The following is a 19,660-nucleotide window of genomic DNA, read 5'->3' as shown; positions in this document are numbered from 1 at the left end:
TTAAGGAGCCCTTCCTGTCGGGCTGGCCGGCGGCCGGCGAGGAAGTGTGTGCGGGCGCCGCCGACAGCTGTTTGCGATCGCGCGGCGGCTCCCGCCCTCTGGCCCGGCGCCCGCGCTCCGCCCCTCGGCAACAACCGCCGCTCTGATTGGCCCGGGGCTTGTCTCTTCTCTCCCCACAGCCAATCGCGCCGGGCGAGGAGCTCCTGGTCTGGTACAATGGGGAAGACAACCCCGAGATAGCAGCTGCGATTGAGGAAGAGCGAGCCAGCGCCCGGAGCAAGCGGAACTCCCCGAAAAGCAAGAAAGGTAGGAGCCCGCCTCCAGCCCGGCGCCTTGCCGCGCCCCGGCCGCCCCGCCTCCGCCGGGCCGGGGTCGCGGGGCTCAGGGCGGCGGCGCCGCGGCGGCTCCGTGACCTTTTCCGGGCTCGGCCGCCAGCCCCACTCCGGCCCGGCTCCCGGTCCAGTCCCCGCCGCCCCGTCCCCGCTGCTGAATCACGGCCGCGGCGCTGACCCGCGCGCCCCGGAGTCGCCGCCGCCGCCGCCGCCGGACGCCTGCTCTCTCGGGCTGTTTTTCTAACTTGTTAGTTAGAGACTGGGCGGCGGAAAAGTAAGCGGCCGCGAGCGCCGGAGGCGTCGGCTGTTGGTTGTCATTTCACCCCAGGAAAAATGTTAAAATCCTCGAACTTGCGAGTGGGGAAAATGTCAGGTCCTCGTCAAAGTCATGTATGCAAAGTATATTTTTAGCATTTCGTATTCGTCAGCAGACGCGTCACAAAATGTATTCCAAGAGTGACATTTCCAGCCCCGCAGATTGATTCCGTGGCCTCTCGGTGTCGGCCCCGGGACGGTGGAGAGCGCGGCGGTCTTCCGACCTGCGCGGCTGGCGCTGCCTGGCAGTGCCTTTAAAAATAAAAAGCCGTCGTCGGGTTTTGAAAGATGGGTGGGAAATTAACCTTTCCTGACGGATGCTGCAGTTACAGCAGCGAACTCCCACTCCACATCTGGGCACCGGAGCAGAGCAGAGAAGGGAAACAAACAAACGAAAACCCTAGAAACAAAACCCTTTTGGTTTTTGGATGAAGGTTTTATCCCAGTAAATCTTCCGGAAAATTATATGCTGTCTAAAAAAATGGAAGTTGAGAAGAGTATGCTGTTTTGTCATTTTCGACTCAATTGTAAACGTTTCATTTCATGACGTTTTCAAACTAAAGGTAAACTGGAGTCATATTTTTAAAAGGGAGAGCTTAATTTTTCTTTAGAAAAATAGTTTGGTTGGAATACGATATATGCATCTGACATACTGATGCATCGTTGGCATTTTTTAATCAAGAATTTTAATGTGAATTTGTGAGGCTTTCATAGAGCCCAGTTTGAATATGTGCCAAGACACAGTATGGTAGTTTCTTATTTATATAAGTAAAAATGTATTTTCAAATATTTTGCCTCCTTTAGGTCTTAAAAAAGTCAGTTCTCATAATCATCTGAGCTAATGAGTCAGTCCTCTGCTCAAAACATACTGGAGAGAGAGTCATGACGGTAATTAAATTTTGGAAATATTACTTTTAAAAGTAATATTAAAAATTGTAGGCAAGAAGTCCATTCTGATTTTTCAGTTACATACATTCTGTTTGTATTTCACAGCATGATGCAGATACAACTAACTCATCCAAACGGAAGTCTGTAGGCCTCTGTTTACTAAATGTGATTTAATTCCTGCTTTAGGTCATTAAATACTTTAATCCTGATTCCAGTGACCATGGTCCAGAAAATTCCCAGGGTATTGTTTTTAACTGTTATAACTGGGTTTTTGGGATTTTGTTGATAGTAGGCTTAGTATTTGTTTGCAGACTCTTCACATAATTCAGCTTGTTCCTTTATTTAGTGTTCGTTATGTTTGTAACAAATGTCAGCAGCCCTTCCAGGTAAGTTGTGATTTGCGGGGGACTGGAGATGGAGGTGGAGATCTTTACTCTGCCATTAAACATAGCTCATATTTTAATATATTAGTAATTTAATACCAACTTCATTTTAAGACTTTTCTATTCAGCATACTTTGGTTTGCATGTTTAGAACATATTTCATTATTCCTTTTTATTTATTTATTGATAAATTTATCCCTTATTTATTTCTCTTCATTTAGTTGGGTGTGGAGAAAAAAACTGAAAATGGGAACTTTGTATTATTAGTGATATGTGAACTTATTCATCTGCATTTTTATAGCTGCCTGGGTTGTTGAGTTTTTATATTGAGTTAAATAGCTATTACTATTTTTATAGCTACTTTGGACAGTAGATAACCACTGATTTCTAGGTTTTAATTTAAAGACTTAACCTGAAGCTCACTTTTGGAATTTAGTCTGTTTTGAACAGACTGCTGGTAAAGAGGCCTGTTTGCCCCCTTCATGACCTAAAGTTTGGTTAGTTTAAATGAGACAAACCTTTTTTGTTTTTAAATAAAACATTTTGTTAAAGTAAGTTTACAGCTTGCAGAGAACAGAAATGGAGAACTTCTTGCATTAACTGAGTTCTGTTAGGTCTTACGTGTGATCTCAGACATTTAAATAAAATCTTTTCATGCAGTGATGTCAGAAAGTGATTCAACATAAACTTCATTCAGCAGTGATGTTAACTTAGTGTTTCTGAAAGCCAGATGTTGAAGACACACAGCTGGCAGGTAGATTGACAGTGGCCCTGAACTTCATTTTGGTTATGAGACAAGCAGAGAGAAACAAAGAGCTGAACTCTTCATAGCTGTGCGCCCCCCAGCTCCTTTGCCTGACAGCTGCTATGCCTACAGCTGTGCATTGCATGTGGTGCCTTTCAGAATCCAGCAGTCCTCTGGTGGACCATAAGGCGCATTCTGGGTAATAAAAAGCACTGATGCCTTTACATACAGAGTGGCCCCTTCTCCTTTCTGTCTCTCTCATTCATTTGACTAATGTTTATTAAGCCCCTACCATGTGCTAGGCACTCTGCTAGATTGTTGAGCTCACAGTGATGAGCAGAAAAGCAGCAGTAGCCCTGCTCATGGCGCCCGTTAATCTCATGGGGGAGACATTCACTCAGGAGATAGCTGATCAGCGCCTGGATGGTTGGCGTTTATATAGTAGGTTCTCAATAAATATTCGTCCATTGGTGAACAAAGACTCACACAAACACATAGTGAAGGGAAAGAACATGGTATTATAATTTTGAATTTGGATTTATTTTAGATTGTCAGCTTTGTAATTCAACCTACTTTTTACATGTCAGAGCAGCTCCTATAGGAAGATTGAAGTTCCTTGGGTGGGATAGCTCAAACTTTTCAGGTAGAGAAGAAGGAAGGGTTTTTAGTGTCTGTTCCAGGTTCTTTTAATGTGAACTATAGGAAGATTGTGATCTGTAAATTAGCTCAGAAAGCCCAAATATAGAGGAATTTATCAACTCATTAGTGTGAGAAATGAGAGACAATTTGCAAATGTTGTTTAAAATGTAGAATATAATACCAGAATGTGTTGTCCTGCTTTCTTGACTACAGAAGAGACTTACCTGAAGTTCTTTTCATCTAAAGGAACAACAGGGGCTTTATACAAATGGACTTAATGGAAGGATTGAAAAATACAGCACCCTTGGGTTTTTACCATGAGTGTGACTTTGGGCAAATCATGTCCCCTTTCTGAGGCATGGTTTCCATAGTTTTAGAAATGGGTGTCATAGAAAATGATGTCAGCACTACTGAATCTCACAAGGTCATGGTTAAGAGCAAATGAGAAGATAGAAAGGAAAATGCCCTGCGACACATGCAGGTATGTGGTAACTGTAAGTGCCACACCACCCAGTGTGACTGATGGTTAACTTGTATGTGTCTTGCAGAGGAACTGCCAAGTTTGTGATGTTTAATCAGTCAGTACTTATTGAGCACCTGTGTAAGCCAACGTGGGTACAGGATCTCCTCCCTCCTTCGCTGCTCCTCCCCTCTCAGAGCCCCCCCTTGATGCCTGCTCCCCCTTCTCCTAGGCCTCATTCTCACCTGTGGACTGCCTTGTTCACAGCGGATTAGAAGGAGGAAATTAGAACGAGAAGAGATTTACCGAAGCAAGGCATTTTATAGCTGATAGCTGTACAGTGAAGAGAAGAAAGTTTATAACAAAATCAGTAATGAACTATAAAGAGCATAGAGCTTTAAGGTCATTTAATAGGCTCTGATAATCCTTTATAAAATCCTTAAATAGTCCCCGAGAGGATCAGCCAGCTTAGAGTATTTATCTAGATGACTTTTAGTTACCATAGACCAGTTAAATTATAATCACCTTAAAGAGGCAATATTTCATGTCTCTAAATATTCCAGTCAAAAATTGTTGAAATTAAAAACTTTGCTACTGTGAAGAACACTTAAGTTTTTTGAAGTTGCGTGTGTTTGAAATACTTTCTTCTCCAAAGATTCCAAAGATACTTGCTAAGTAACTGAAGCCTATGGAAACTTGTAGTCAGTTTAGGGAGGTAAGAGATCAAATGCAAAGGTAACTCAGCCTAAGGCAGTAAAAAACAAGGGCATCCCTAATGGTACAGGTGGTACAGACTATAGATGTTCAGAGGAGGAAAAAGGACTTGTGGGCTGGGGTGACTGGAGAGGCTTTATTTACAGAATGGTGGGATTTCAGTATGTTGAGAGGAACACAGAATGCGTTCAGAGTATCTTAGGGGATCGTGAGCAAGTCAGAGAGAAGTTATGAGTGGATGGATGGTGCATGTGTCGCTGCCGCCCCCCCCCCCCGTCACTTAACAAGTATTTGTGTGTCTGTGCCAGGAATTATTCTAGATGGAGTAAAAGCAGAAAACTAAAAATTCAAAAGCTCCTGCTCTCATGGAATTTGCATTCTAGAATGCAAGGAGACTGTAGGTCAACAAATGAATAAATAAGATGAGTCTTGTAATGTTGAGGGGGGAGGTGAGGTATGGCGTGACGGTGGAGGGTAGTCAGGAGTGGCCTTTCTGAGGCCCCTGAAATTTTAGGAGCAGAGCATTCCAGGAGGAGGGATAAGGTTGGCATTCTAGTACAGCTTGGGAAATTATAGTTGGGGTGGTACATAGTGAGGGCCACATTGAAACTTGTATGAGTATTTTTGAATTGCGAAACACTGTTCTGCTAATGGACATAGTGACCCCTTTTCCACCAGGCACTAAACTAAGAGGTTGGATTGTGAGGGGAGATCAGACAGGTGACTGAACAGGCACTGCGCCTCCAAGGAGGATCTTGTAGTCTACTCTCCTGCAGCTGAGTGCAGGTCAGACGGCTTGGGTGTTGTAGTTGACAGGGTCTGGGTCCTGGGCAGGGGATGGTTGGGCAGGGGCACTTGAGGAGAGGTGGTGATGAGTCTTTGTGGTCACAAAGCAAAGCACAGTGGAGAGGACCACTGAGAAGGAAACCGAGGTGGGGGGGGGGAGAGCAATGTACGAGTTGGGGAAAGAAAGTCAGTGGGAAATGGGAGGTCACAGCAAACTTCTAGACACCAGGTAGAAAACAGAGATGCAGAACGGTTCTGCGGAGACCCAGAACTTCCCAGAGAGAGGTGCTTGGTGCTGGGTTGCTCCCATGTGCATTCTCATCTAACGCCTTCACCCTGGGATCTACAGATCGTCTCCACTTTACAGATAAGGCCACATACACTTTGGGAGGTTGCCAGTCAATGTCAGAGGCAGAACTTGAACCCAGGCTTTTCATGCTCGTTTTTCTACATAATATGCTGCCTTTCATCCATTTTTATTTGCCAACTTGCAGTGGGAAACAGTAATAGAAGTGATAAATCTGGGTCCATTTAAAGTTAAAATTAAGAAAATACTTTTAAGAAAAGCAGAAAACAGGTGAGTGTCAGTGGAGTTGAACTTCCTGGCCCTCCCTAGTAGCTGACAGCTCTGCTTCAGTCTCCATGGCCAGTGTGGCGTGTTAAGGCCTGGGCATGGCAGCTGAGGATGAAAGGCCCTGTACTGTACTCATGGGGTGCTTGGTGGGCAAGTAACATTTCTCTGCCACCATTTCAGGTCCTGCTGCCTCATACTTGCAGGGCACTTACCCACAATTCTTGTATGTGGGTGCTGGAGCAGGGCATGGGACAGTTGGAAGTGGCACTGTTCCTTTGGAAATGCAGCCCAAACATGAAATGCTGCATGGCTTGCAGGCTTGTCATATTGGCCCAAGCGAGTGGCATCCTGGTGGGTCAGCTTTGGAAGGGCCTGTCTTTTGCTGACTTCTGGCTCAGTGATGCCTTTGCTGAGCAGTGATGTCTCGTCTCTGATAGTTGGCATGCCAGGTTCATTTCTCTGCTGATACTGTGGTACTGTTTCTGAAAGCTCAGTGCAGTTTTAATTTTTTTTCTTTCAGCAGGAGTTAGGGATTTTTTTTTTTTGATATTTAGTGTTGCTACTGAATTGCTTCTAATTTAGATAAATCAATTTCTATTTTGTTTGGTTTTTGCTTATGTATAACTTGTTCATAGGGAAATTTATGTGGATGAACTATAGTTTGGCAAGGCATTTGCCAAGTTTTCAACTGTATTTCTGTGGATGAATTTGTAAAAATCCTAACATATGCCATGATTAAAAACTTTCAAACATCCTAACATAGTGTATTAGCAGGTACAGTATTCTTGGTCTATACTTCCACTGTTACTCTGGTTCTCCTGTCCCTATGTAAATTGGGAGGTGAGACTTGCCTAATCCAGAAAAAACGTGATTCTGATTTACTTTTTGTAAAGATAAAGAAATAACAAGACTCTTATTACAGCAAGTTCAATAGTTGAGTTGACTTTTAAAAATCCAGTTATAATTTGAAAGTAAAAAAAAATTTCTTAAATGTGAACACTAGGTTCTTTTTCTAAAGTGTGGATTATTGTTTCTTAAACTCATTGAGTCTTGTTTCATGTGCTTGTTAACATATGTGAACTTACTATGGTTTTTTATTTGAAGTTGCCTCTAAAGAACTGAGGAATTGAGTAAATTCCACAAGAACACCATTATGGAAGTTAAAAATTAATAGACATTTCTGTCAGTGAAAGGCTTTATGGAGAGTGTGAAAGTTGCAGTTTCAGATAGACTAGTACTTTGTTTGGCATTCGATGGCTTGTTTATACTTCATATGCTGCCAAGGACAGTTCTGAAGTTTGCTTTCGTTAATGTTAATAACTTGGTTGAAATTATTTAGGGTTGCCGAATGACATAGAGAGTTGAGTTATTTGAAAACACTATTGCTTCCCAAAGGGAAAAGGATGAATACTGAAAGTAGCTGTCTTTATTTTTTGCTGCTCGTTACCAGAGTTCTTGTCTGAATTCATGTATTATGATACATTTTGATATTGGCATTTCTCATGATTTGGCACTTACCTGCACAGCATATTGTATGAAGAGTCACATCTTCCTGTTGATGGCAACAGTGACAGCAATCAGTCATTTCTTCAGCACCTCCTGTGTGCGTGGCACAGCCTTCAGTGCTCCATAGCCTCTTTGCTCATCCTCCAAACAGCCCTGCGAAGTAGAGAACGCTATCTTCCTTTGCAGATGAGAAAACTGCTGCTCAGGTTAAGTGGGTTGCCTAAATTCACACAGGTACTAAATTAGTGACTACCTTGTCTTAAATCCAGTTTTTATTCATAATATTTGTAAAATAGAGCAGTTATACTGAATAAGTAGCAGTGTTTTATTGGCTTTATCCCTTAGCCAAGGTGAAATTTTACTACTTGCTATAGAATTCCCCACTTCAATCCTAAATAATAAGGCAATGATTAAGTGAAGACTTTGGTGTTGGAGGGCCAATTTATGGTGAGAATTGATGCATTCAGTTATTTTTACTTTGGTAGGTTATGGATTGAATAGATAGACTGTATTTGTTTTAGTACCCCAAATAATTTCTTAAAAAAACCTGATTGATTACAGTTTTACCTTTTGTTAGCTGTTGCTTTTCAAGTGTTTTTTTTTTTTTTTTTTTTATGACATATTTGTTGGTTGGGACTTTTTATGAATAGATCATTTCCCTTTAGTGTTTTATATTATTTTGGCATCAGCTTAGAAGCCACAAAAACAGAGCAAGACATTGCTTTTGCATAACTGCCTCTGCAGTGCAGATGGCAGAGAGGATTGAGTTTAGGACTGTAGAGCTCTTTAATTTTGTCTTACTGAGGAGTGCAAGAAACCTTTGATGTTTAGCTGCTTCTTCTGCAGTGGTGTTCTTTTGTTGAGAATGATTGGCTATTCTGATGAATGAAATATAATTTAAAAAGTTTCCTTAAGCTCAGTGTTGTGGATCATGCACATGTTTTAATTAATGTGCACTCTAAAAATTAAACCAGGAAACTGATTGTAAGTGGAATTCTGATTTGTTTGTGGATATAATTGAGTTAAATGGTGCTTGTTAGTTTCTTTCACTCTTACAAAATGATAACAAGAAAGACAGGGTTGTGTTTTATTTTTTGTTTGTTTTGCCAGAATATTTGAGGGGAAATAGCTTTTTGTTGATTTTTCCCTTTAAAGAAACACATATCTGAACTGGTTGAAACAGTACTGTCTTAAGAGTTTTTGTTTTCTGAAAAAGCTGTTCTATTCTAGCTGTTTGACTCATTCTGGAGGAAGAGCATGAAAGGAAGCCAGAACGTGAACTGAGTTGCCCTGACCTGTTTGGTTGTGTGCACTCTTGAATTTTCCTATTGAGGGGCAGGGGTGGATTTCTTAATTGTATGCCACAGTGGTTTCTTTAAAATGTGTGTGTGTATCAAGTTGCAAGGAACTTCTTGAATTTGTAATAATATGTAATATGGCTTTTTCTTCTTGAAAATTTACTGCTCATACTTTATTCAGTTGTTCCTTAAAGATTTAGGAAGTAGTTAACACCTGACCCCCTCACCCTAAACATGCACAGTAGGTGAGACTGTACTACTGCTAAGTAATCTGTGCTTTCATTTATCAAATTTCTTAAGCATTTTCCTTCCTGTTCTACTCTTTTCTCTAAAATCTAGGAGGAGGTAAAAGGTTAAAACCTGTATGGAAGGCACATATATTAAGAAGAAAACGTCCTGAGGGATTATGGGTAGGAGGCTAGACAGTTCTCATAGCTGCAAATTCTCAGTGTTCCAAAGCATTTTTTGTGGCTATTTGTTCTTCCTGTTTTTGTAGAAATGATCTTGAAATTTGAAAGTCCTTTTTGATGGCAGTTTTAATAAGTTTGTAAATGCTGTGTAATTATTTTAAATGTTATATTTAAATTTTTAATTTTTAATATACAAAGGAATATTTGAATAGTTTCAGAGGCAGGAGATACATTGTAATAATAAAATATAATGATATTATATGCATGCATTATATAAAAATACCACAGTTTCTAAAATAAAATTATGGGATGTAAAATCCTTGATAATTTGATACTTTCAAAAGTTTCAATTTTATGTTTTTGTTAGCTTAACCAATGTCTCAGTGACCAAAGTCTAATTTCACCCTTAATGCATTAGCTGTTTGTTATCAGTTATATAGAGTTGTAAAGTATTTTCTTTGCTTTGGTTAAAAATAAAAGCAGTACTGCCTAGGCTAAAATACCAGGGTCCCTTCCTTATTTTTCTGTTAAAGCTACAATGATAAACAATCATTTCCTCTTGTACTTATAATCCTATCTCTTGGTGCATTCTTTTGCCGGTTTCATGGACACCACATGCCACAAAAATGAAGGCATACTGGTTTGCTCACTCATGTTTAGAACCCCAAACCGAATTATGGCTCTTGTATGTGCAGTGTTAGAAGTTGCCTTCCAGTCTAGAATGTGCCACAATGCAATTCTAGGGCCTTTTGTTGTTATTCTTTCTACTGTTTGGCTTCTCAGATTAGTTTTCATTCTTTTGCCAATTTGAGGTTTAGAATAATGCTTTTCTTGTTCTGTCATTTTTTTTAATTTAATGTATGAGATTACTGGAGCTTGTTTCTCTGCGGAATAGTTGCTACTGGGGTTAAGCAGAGTGCCCGGTGTTCCAGTGAGAAGTGAGTGCCTCAACTGCCTTGGTTTGTCCTGCCTTGTTAACTTTGCAGTGCCTCAGTGAAGACGGAACACTTATTCCTCTCTGGCAGTCTTAAGCTGCAGATAGCACCTGAGCAGTTTTTTTTACCTTTTACAAGGTGGAGCAATCTCCTTGTCTATTTATCTATCAGTCATTGAAATTATAGTTTCCCTCTCAGTGGCCATCCTAGATAGATAGATGGATGGATGGGTGGATGGATGGATGGATAGATAAGATAGATAGAAATCATTATTAGTCCCAAGTTCTATTGATTCCAGATTTGCTAGTTTTTAGGAGTTTATTATTAGCTAAATGTATTATCACAGAAAGTATCTTTTCCTTTTTTGATGTGATCATAGAAATATTTGATAAAGAGATCACATTTGAGTGTTGAGCTTAATAAATATCTATTTGTACTTGTGATTTCATGAAAATTATAAATTCAGGAACTGAGGATAGAAAATAATGTAAATTACTGTCTGTATGCCAAGGTAAATTCATGGTTGCACTAGACTGCAGAAAATATTAAATCAAGAATAAATGATGCTTAATTAACTTGATTTCTGACCCTCTTGAGTCTTAAAGAGTCAGACTCCTCTAAAGTTCATGGACAGTTGTCAAAGATTACTTGGAATTAGTGAACGTTGTTTTCACAGTGACTGACTGTTGTGCTTTCTCCCTCAAAAAACCTGTTCTGTGATAAACCATATTAAAAAAATACTAACCAAAAAAACTGCTTAGTGGAGTGAAAGTATACTGCTTGGGCTTTACTCTTGATTCTGTGTTAAGTACACATTGATCAGAACTTTGCAAACAGATAACTTGTTAAAAATGAGTCTGAAATGGATTTGTGTGTTCGGTGGAGGAGAGACGGGAAAACTGCTTCCCCAGCTGTACCTTTGAGTGTGAGAAAATGTATACCTGTGGAATTTACTGTGGTGTGCGTTGGACCTAAGAGGCCAGATTGAAAACCCCTGTTCCACCAGTTACTAGCAGTGCTCCTTTGGGTAGGTTAGTTTACCTTCAGTTTACCTCTCTGTAAAATGGGGATAAGTTCTACCTGGCAGGATTGCTGTGAAGTATGAGCCTTGTAAGAACACACCTGGAGTGCTGACTATGGCTCATCTCATCATTATTGCTGGCATAGGCTGATTAGTCCCATTTTAACTCTGCCTGTCCTTTGGCTTATTGTAGCCCTTTCAGATTTTGAAAAATGAACAGTTTGAACATCTCACATGACCTTTTAAAACCCAAATATTTTGCTTTGGTGATGTGTGATGAATTAAGTAGATTGCAAGTTAGGTAAGAGTAAAGAGTTTTGGAGCTGCATCTAGATCAGATCATGGGCACTGTTTTTTTTTTTTTTCCAATTGTGGAAACATAAATACAGCCTGAATCTTCCCATTTCACCCCCTCCCTAGCCTTCCATTAGTGGGTTTAATCACATTTAGAATGTTGTAATGCTCTTTCCCACCATCCATTACTAGAAATTTCCCTTCACCTCAAACAGCAACCATACACTCATTTCTTAACTCCCCATTGCCCCTTCCCCCATTTCTCTTAACCCCTACTCTACTTTTCATCTCTATGGTCATATTCTCTGATAATTTCTTTGTGTTTACTGTGGGGCTTAAAATTAACCTCTTAAATCCATAACAATCCTGTTTTTCTTTGATACCACCTTCATTTCAATAGGACACATAAACTATGTTCCTATACTCCTCCATTCTCCCACCTTTACATATTTGTCTAAAATTACATATTTTACGTTGAGTTCAATACCACTGATTTGTCATTAGAGTTTATGTATTTTATATCATGTAGAAAGTAAATAGTGGAGTTACAGTTCAAAAATTATTGACTTCTATTTGTATTCCATTGTGTTTGGAGAATGCGCTTTGAGTATATTCAAATTTTTTTTTTTTTTTTAATTTCTTGAGGCTTGTTTTATGTCCCAACTTATGGTCCCTTCTGGAAAAAGATCTGTGATCACTGGAGAAAAATGAGTGTCCTGGTGACTTGGGATGTGAGGTACTATGTATGTCTGTTAAAATTCTCTATATCTCTTTCTCCTTTCTTTGTTTCTCTGTTGGTAGGGCTCCGTTTAGAAGCTGAAGTAGGGCAGGTCTTTTATTGGCAAAGTCTCTCAGCATTTGTTTGTGGAAAATTTAAGCTCTCCCTCAAATTTGAAGGAGAGTTTTGCTGGATAAAGTATTCTTGGTTGGAAATTTTTCTCTCTGAGAATTTTAAATATGTCATGCCACTGCCTTCTCGCCTCCATGGTGGCCGCTGAGTAGTCACTACTTAGTCTTATGTTGTTTCCTTTGTATGTGGTGAATTGCTTTTCTCTTGCTGCTTTCAGAACTTGCTCCTTCTCTTCAGTATTTGAGAGTCTGATCAGAATATGTCTCGGAGTGGGTTTATTTGGATTTATTCTATTTGGAGTTTGCTGGGCATTTGTGCTTTGTGTATTTATATTGTGTAGAAGGTTTGGGAAGTTTTCCCCAACAATTTCTTTGAATACTCTTTCCAGACCTTTACCTTTCTCTTCCCCTTCTGGGACACCAATGAGTCTTAAGTTTGGATGTTTTATTTTATCTATCATATCCCTGAGATCCATTTCGATTTTTTCGATTTTTTTCTCCATTCTTTCTTTTGTTCTTTCATTTTCTCTTCTGTGGACTTCTAGGACACTGACTCATTGTTCAGCTTCCTCTAATCTTGTATTGTGAATATCCAGAGTCTTTTTAATTTGGCCTACAGTTTCTTTTATTTCCATAAGATCTTGTGTTTTTTTAATTTATTCTTGCAGTTTCTTCTGTTTGCTCTACTAGGGTCTTCTTTATGTTGCTTATATCCTGGGCCATGGTCTTCTTGAAGTCTTTTAAATCCTTTGCCATGTTTTCATTCCTTGATTGTAGTTCTTTGATTAATTCTGCCAGGTACTGAGTCTCTTCCGATATCTTGATTTGTGTGTTTGGAGTTGGATTCTCCATATCGTCTGGTTTTATCATATGCATTAAGATTTTCTGTTGTTTTTGGCCTCTTGGCATTTGTTTTGCTTGATAGGGTTCTTTCAAGTTGTAAAAAAAAAAAAAAAGATATCGATCTAATTTTTCAGGAACACAGTTTGGTGGTGTACACTTTAACTAACCAGCAGATGGCGTCTGTGAGTCACCTATACCCCTCAAGTCAGTTCTCAACCTTGCCCCGCAGTGTGTGGAGAAATGATTCTTGTGGGGTTCAGTTGGAGAACTCAGTTTGGGTGTGTTGCTGGAGCTGTCCACCCTGAATGTGGGGCGTGTGTCCGGGTGGCCAGGGAGGAAGGGCAGCTTTAATATTCAAATCCCCCAGGTTCCCGGAGATTCAGGTCTGCCGCAAGAGTCTAAGCCTTCATTTCATTTCAGCCCCAGACCGTCTCTCTCGCTGTCCCACAAACCACTGGCCTTGGCGTAGCGTCCCTGGGTTCTCCGAGCGGGTCCCCCCTCCCAGCTGCGATCCTCAAGGAGCTCAGCTGAGGGAATGCCGTGCTACGTCACCAGTGCGCGCTGTCCCTCAAGGGAAGCCCTGGGCCGCCGGGCCGTGCAGTTGTGCTTTGAGCCTGAAGCAAAGATGGCTGAATGGGGCGTCTCAACCCCCCGCTCCTCACACAGTTCCTCCTTCCCAGCTCCGGGACAACTGATGGGGCTCTGGGCTGTGGCCTGGCCCCAGGCAGGAGTTTATCCAGCCCTCCGGGGAGCCAGCTGTGAGCCGCGGGGTTTCTTTCAGCTTCCGGCTCTCCCGTCCATTCTCCCGGCCCCAAGGGTATCTGCAGCGGACTATCCTCCAGGCCAGATACTGAGAGGCTGGCCCAGGCCCCTCTTGTTGTGTTTTACTGCGTGGTTTCCGCTCATGCAACTGCAGCTGCTCCTGGGTTTTTCCCTTTTTTTTTTTTTTTTCAAAGAGCCAGTTGGTCTCCAAATGCCAAGCCCTGACTTCCCCACAACGCCGCGTGGCTGTGGATCTTCCAGCCAGCTTACTCACTTGTTTCAGGATGCAGACTCCCGGTTTCACCAAGTATACGGCCCCTTTGATACAAGCAGACCTCGTCCAGCTGGTGCATCGCTGTAACCAGTATTCTGGGTCACTTTCTGGTTTTTATCTAGTGTTTTTCACGCAGGTGTTTTTTTGCCCTGTCTCACCTAGCTGCCATCTTAATTTCTCCCTGTGTAGCATTTTAATTTAGCATTCTGAGGAGTTGACATTCCTTTTGAGGTGAGCATTCAGGTTTACGCCTTCTGTTAATATGCATGTTTGTCGGGGCTCATAACCCGACTGAGTACTAACAATGGAGGTCCATGATGGGCTCCCCTGCCACCCCCCACCCCCCCCAATTGCCTACAACATGTTGTGTTTATATCCACTTGTGCCTTTATCTGGGGAAGAGAGGCCTTAGGTTTTCTATCTGATTTTTATAGAGGTTTAAGTTTCCTTCTCCCAACAATTAAGAACCACTGAAGTAAACTAATAGTTTAATTTTTAAAATTAAGCATAGGCAAATGGTTAGAAACAATGAAATTAGTGGGTTACAGGCTTAGAAAATGAAATATACTCACAATTTATACTATTAGAGTATTAAGATATTGATGGGGCCATTAGTGCATATTTGACAGAATTCTCTTTTTACTCAGTTAAACTTCTGTTCACATTGCACTTGTACCTTTCTGTAATGATATCTGGGTAGGATCCTGTGAATCAATGTAGAACAAATGGACAGAACAATTGGATGAATTAGGAATTATTAGTGGAAGCAGAATGCCATTGTCTTCTTAATAAGAAGGAACATATGCTGACAATTTAGACTTGTAGATGTGGGGTTTTTGTAATTTGTTTAGTAGAATTACTGTGGATAATCCTTCTAATCGATTCCCTTTATTGAGATTTTCCCAGGCACTGTGCAAAGTTCTTCATGTGCATTATTTTATTACTTTTCCCAACAACTGTATCAGGTAGTTATGACACTGTGTATATCATAGTTGACTCCCATCTTCCCTGAACAAGATTATTTCTCATTAATCAAATCATGGCCCAAGGACTGCACAATATAGTTTCATTGCATTTCAGTTTTATGGGTTTCTGTTGTTTGATGGCCACATTTATCTTGAGGATCTACTTTATTTAGAGTGCCACCGCAACACTATGGAGGGGGTAGCAAGTTCAGTCCAGTGTCCCTTCTTAGCTGGGGTTAGCTCTTTGCAGGGATGTGTGATCCCGGCACACAGGAACCTATGGGAGCCCGTGAGATGAGGGACTAGATTGAGGTTTAGAATCCTTTCCCACTGCTGTGGGCACTGGCCTAGGATGGACCAATGTTTCAAACCCTAGTCCTTTATGGGCTCTTCCTCTGGGCTTCATTTGTTCCCTGTGGTTAGTACTTTAATCCTATATTGGCAAAAGATGGAGAAAGCATCAACGTGAGGATAATGTGGATACTTCTTGGAGACCTGCACTGAGTAAGATTTACTGTTTCTCCAAGGCTACACACAGTCTCAGGGCTGGGACCTGTTAGGGAAGGCTGGGAGCTTTGCTCTTAAAGAGGGCCACAGCACACCTGAGCTTCCTTGGGATACCTGGCTGACTGACTATGTACATCATGTTCTCCTTCCATCCCTCTTTGTCTCTCTTCCTTTCTTTCTTCCCTCCCTTCCCTTTCCTCTTATCCTCTCTCTTTCTCGTCCTTCTTTTGTTTTGAATGAAATATGGACTCTCTGGAACATGTTTCCCATTTCAAAATGTGCTTCTTGTTGACATTAGTAGGGACTTTCTGCAAAGGGGCTTGTTTTTCACAAAGTTAAATAGACATTTAAATTTTAAATTCTTTCAGGGCACGTATCTTTGTAGTAATATGTTTGTATTCGTGTAGTGCTTAAAACAGAGTGCCTTGTCAATAATAGGCACTCAAGAAAAAATATCAAAATGCTTCTCTCTGCTGTGCCATTATTCCAGAAACTTTACACAGTTTGTAGAGAAGAAAACTTTTGATCTAGCAAGAATAATTAGCTTTGGCTAAATGTGAGTAGTAGACTGATATAAACTAGCACATCTGAGAATGAGATATGTTGATAAATAGTCCAATAGAATTTTGTTTTTAGGTGGAGATCTATTAGAAAAACTCAGAAGTTGAATTTAAATTTAATTTGTTATTTAAAAAATAAATAATTACTTTAAGAGAAGAATACATTTTAGTTGCTTCTCTGCTTCTTGGATCTGAAAGACAGACTTGGAAGTTTTTAGTTTGAATCTCTGCTAGCCTCTGCAAGAGATGCCTCTGCAGGCCAGAACTGGCTGGAAGATACTGAGGTCTTACACAGAGATGGGGTCATATCCTTTAGAAATTGCAATGAAGAGAAGGGTCTTAAAATTATACTGGAATAAAATGCCTCATTTCATAGTAGACCCAAGTGAATACAGAATTCTCTTGGTTATAATCTGATTTTTAAATCTCTATTAAAATATGACATATTCAAATTTCTCCATTTTTTCTCCATTTTTAAGAGAAGCAAATTAAATGCCTAATGATCAGTGTTCTCATGACTCTTACAATTGACTGCCAAACATTGACCCTCAGCTTAGTAGCTAAGAATATCTTGATGTAACATCGTTGTTTAAATTAGGTATCTTATTTAAATAGCAATGGATATATTAACTAATGCAGTAAAACAATAAAAAGAAATATGTGGCTTCTCAAAAGGAGGTGACATTAAATTGTGTGTGTGCGCATGTGCATATGTGCAAGTAACTTGGTGCTTAAAAAAAAAAAGAGTTGAAGGTTATGCACCAAAGAGTTCCTAGTGGTTATTTGCATGCTTAAGTAATTTGGGTTGTTCAATAATATCTTTTATGGATATTTTTTTCTTTAATGCACTTTTTAATTGTGAACTTTAACATATATGCATAACAGTGATAACTTTCAAAGTACTATTTAGCGAGTAGTTAGAGAGCAAATTTCAAAGAATGTCATGGGTCACAGTTCCACAACTTAGCTGTTTCCGTTATTATTCGATGTACATCTCAACAAGTAGTTATATAGGTAATTTAAAAAATTGTCATGGGTTACAGTTCCACAGTTTCAGGTCTTTCCTTATAATGAAATTTAGTGCCTATGCAGAAAGGTGAGGACTTTCAAGGCGCAGTACAATGAGAAGCTGTAGAGCAAATTTCAAAGAATGTTATAGGTTACTGTTCCACCATGTCATTTACCTCTTTCCAGCTATTCCAACACCCCAGCATCTAAATATATATATATAAAGTTTCGGCGTTCATAGATCTTTGTTAAATCTTATTTTGTTGGTTGCTACCCCTTCCTCTCAATCTCTTTCTCCATCTTCAGGGGTGTCTAGGCGGTGAGCACCCTAACTTGTTCATATTGAAAGGGGGTGTCAGCAGTATGGGGAAGGGAGCTGCATCTGATTGTTGTTCTTAAGGAGGCTGTTCCTCAGGGTTTTAGGACTTATCTTACATAGGAACATTCTGGTGGCTTTAAGTTTCTGAGAGATAAAACTTAGGGAGTGAATCTTTTATAGAATCTCAATTGGGAACCTAGGTATTTGGGGACTACTTTTGCTAAGGGCATGGCATACTGTGGCCATTTGGGATGAGAAACCTTCAGGATAGCCTCTCAACTCTATTTGGGATTTCTCAGCCACTGTAACTTCAGCTTGTTACCTTTCTCCTCCCCCGTTTGGTCAAGTAGGCATTTTTAATCCTTCGCTGCCAGGGCGAGGCTCATTCCTAGGAGTCATGTCCCACGTCACCAGGGAGATTCATTTCCCTGGGAATTATGTCCCTCACTGGGGGGAGGTTAGTGAATTTATTTGCTGACTTGGGCTTAGAGAGAGAAAGGCCACATCTGAGCAACAAAGAGGTTCTCTGGAGGTGCCTCTTAGGCATAATCATAGAAAGGCACAGCCTCCCATTTACAGCCCTATATTTCACAAGAGCAAGCCTCAGGTTGAGGGCCTGATTTATTAAGTAGTGGGTTCCTAATTTCACTTAGTATATATTCTATCCTGAGAAAAATGGTCAGTTTCTTACATTATCTTCACTTTGTTGTACAATCATCTCTCTCAGCTTTAAACAGTTATCATAACATAAAACATCCTAGATCTCTTATCAGCTCCTAATTATTCATCCCTAGTATTAGTGCATGGTTGGTAAGATACTCATATTAAATACAGTCTATAATGTGTAATGTGTAGTTTTTCCATATACTACTCTGTTGTTAACTCTCTGCATTATTTAGGTTTGTAGTGCTACTCTGTCGGTTACATGCCTTTAAAACAACCATTTACGAACATGTTCGCCTTCAGTGCTTCACTGGTACTTAATAATACAATTAATGAACCATAGTCACACCTTACCATTCTCATAACATTAAGTTCACCCTCATCATATCTGTACATGTTAAATTATCATTCCCCCTTCACAAGCTTCTGTCTTATCTCTAGATCCCCAGTTTCTACATTGTAAGACACTTATTTTACATTTTTCACGGAGTTCACATTAGTGGTAGTATACAATATCTCTCCTTTTACGTCTGGCTTACTTCACTCAGCATTATGTCTTCAGGGTTCATCCATGTTGTCGTATGTTTCACGACCTCGTTCCTTCCTCCTGTGTGTAGTATTCCATTGTATGTATATACCTCATTTTGTTTATCCACTCATCTGTTGAAGAACATTTGGATTGTTTCCTTATCTTGGCAATTGTGAACAGTGCCACTTTGAATATAAGTTTGCAAATATCTGTTCGTGTCACTGCTTTCAAATCTTCTGGGTATATACCGAAAAGTGAAATTGCTAGATTGTAGGGTAACTCGATATCTAGTTTTCTGAGGAACCGCCAAATTTTCTTCCCTAGTGGCTGTACCATTATACGGTCCCACCAGCAATGAATGAGAGTTCCAGTGTCTCCACATCATGTCCAGCATTTGTAGTTACCTGTTGTTATGGCAGCCATTCTATTGTGTGAGATGATATCTCACTGTGGTCTGATTTCTTCCATCTCCCTAATAACTAGTGAAATGAACATTGTTCTTTTTTAGCCCATTTGTATTTTCTCTTTGGAGAAATGTCTTTTCATATCTTTTGCCCGTTTTATAATTGGGCTGTTTGTACTGTTGTTGAGTTGTAGGATTTCTTCATATGTGCAAGATCTCAGTCTCTTACTAGATACGTATTTTCCAAATATTTTCTCCCATTGTGTTGGCTGCCTCTTCACCTTTTTGACAAATTCCTTTGAGTTATAGAAGCTTTTGATTTTGAGGAGTTGCATTTATCTGTTTTTTCTTCCGTTGCTTATGCTTTGGGTATAAGGTCTAAGTTACCTCCTAATACTAGGTCTTGAATATGTTTCCCTACATTATCTTCTAGGAGTTTTATGGTACTGTCTCTTATATTGAGGTCTTTGATCCACTTGGAGTTAATTTTTCTGTGGGGTTTGAGGTAGGGATCCTCCTCCATTCTTTTGGATATGAATATCCAGTTCTCCTGGTTCTGTTTGTTGAAGAAGCTGTTCTGTCACAGTTCAGTGGATTTGGGGGGGCCTTATCAAAGACCAGTTGACTGTAGATCTGGGGGTCTATTTCCAAAAACCCATTTTGATTCCATTGATCAAT

General features: G+C 40.2%; 1 protein-coding gene across 3 annotated transcripts in view; it reads left to right on the top strand.

Moving 5' to 3' along the window:
• Positions 1-19,660, top strand: part of LOC119527929 (PR domain zinc finger protein 2-like) — a 97,869-nt gene that overhangs the window by 64,434 nt on the left and 13,775 nt on the right. For 2 of the 3 annotated variants that reach the window (XM_037828487.1, XM_037828485.1), the window contains exon 6: positions 180-306. In XM_037828487.1, the coding sequence (XP_037684415.1) occupies positions 180-306 (127 nt within the window). Of the gene's footprint in view, positions 1-179; positions 5,342-19,660 lie in introns of those variants that run through there. The other variant, XM_037828486.1, reaches the window with a different exon arrangement.

Source organism: Choloepus didactylus, chromosome 2 (assembly GCF_015220235.1).
Source record: "Choloepus didactylus isolate mChoDid1 chromosome 2, mChoDid1.pri, whole genome shotgun sequence".
In the NCBI taxonomy this organism is placed as follows: Eukaryota; Metazoa; Chordata; class Mammalia; order Pilosa; family Megalonychidae; genus Choloepus; species Choloepus didactylus.
This window is presented reverse-complemented; position numbering and strand designations above follow the sequence as displayed.